Below are 1,206 nucleotides of genomic sequence, written 5' to 3' on the forward strand. Positions count from 1 at the left end.
TAGTAAATGTCCAAGGCCTGCCACACAGAAAGAGAAAGTCACTCAATCCAGAATTCAGACAAAAACCTGGAGGTGTGATTAACCTTGCATGGCTTCAAATGTTGAGGGAGTCAGTACCATAAAATTCTACAGCCCTTGACCACTCTGACCTAGTAGACATTGTCCAATCTAAAGTGAACTGACACCATCTCTGAAAGATACGATACTTCCAGAAACAAGGACAGCAGCAGGAGGCCCTTAGTCCTCATCTCACATGTGGCATTTCATCTGCTTTCCAAGGTTTTGCAAGTAAATCAAAATAAAAGCAACCCTGTGCTAAATTAAGTCCTCTTTCTTGTCAAATGTTAGCCTAACTCGATTTGTCCCGATAGACTCCTAGAACCTGCTTTGATTGCCTTTTTTGCCCCTGTCCTCTTTATTAGCAGGTGCCCCATGCACTGCTCTCCATGACAATGCTCAGTTGTGCATTTTCTCCAGCATTAGATTCTCTCCCATCCCCATCCATTCTCCACGCTACCCCAGGAAGGGACTTCCCAACACGGAAGCCTGATGAATTTTTGTTCCTTACAAATCTAGGTAGCTTCCCTTTATCCAGAGTCCCCAGGTGGTGAAAAAGGTTAATAAGTTCAGCTGCCAGACTTGATTGGAAATTCCATCTTGTCTCAATGTCTCTTTGTCTCCTGGGCCCCCCATTCTCTTTCTTCCTCTCCTAGGGTCACCGTTGAATGTCCCCGCTGGCCGGGGCATAATTGGCGCCCAAACGTGGGGCCCCAGGAACGAGGAAGGACGATGAACACTGCCCGCTAGAAGTGACCGGCCGGCCCATCCATTGAGTCGCCGTGAGTCAGGGACCACGAGTGCAGACTCGCATTGTTGCCAGCCGCAGGACTATTCGCCCTGAGAGACAGGCACGGAGCTGCCGCCACAGGATTACCCGCCCTGTGAGAGAGGCACGAGAGGCAGCGAAATTATGCGACAGGGATTAAGTGAACATGAATTGTTCGTAAAGGGGATCAAGGATTTCCTCAAGGCAAAGAGGTATAAGGGTAACTAAAAAAGATTTAAAGAAATTTTTCTTGTTTTTAGAAGATGTTTGCCCATGGTTTCCACAAGAAGGAACTATTGATTCTAAGCAATGGCGTAGGGTAGGGGATTGTTTAAATGATTACCGTTGTTTCGTCCCTGACTACTTTTTCTTACTAAAAT

General features: G+C 46.8%; 1 protein-coding gene across 1 annotated transcript in view; it reads right to left on the minus strand.

Moving 5' to 3' along the window:
- Positions 1 to 844: 844 nt before the first annotated feature.
- Positions 845 to 1,206, minus strand: part of LOC102845350 (actin-related protein 3-like) — a 105,656-nt gene continuing 105,294 nt past the window's right edge. The window contains exon 14 of the mRNA XM_006895136.1: positions 845 to 939. Coding sequence (XP_006895198.1) covers positions 845 to 939 — 95 coding nt within the window. The remainder of the gene's footprint in view (positions 940 to 1,206) is intronic.

Source organism: Elephantulus edwardii, unplaced genomic scaffold (genome assembly GCF_000299155.1).
Source record: "Elephantulus edwardii isolate Elephantulus edwardi_28Jun2011 unplaced genomic scaffold, EleEdw1.0 scaffold00160, whole genome shotgun sequence".
Taxonomy (NCBI): Eukaryota; Metazoa; Chordata; class Mammalia; order Macroscelidea; family Macroscelididae; genus Elephantulus; species Elephantulus edwardii.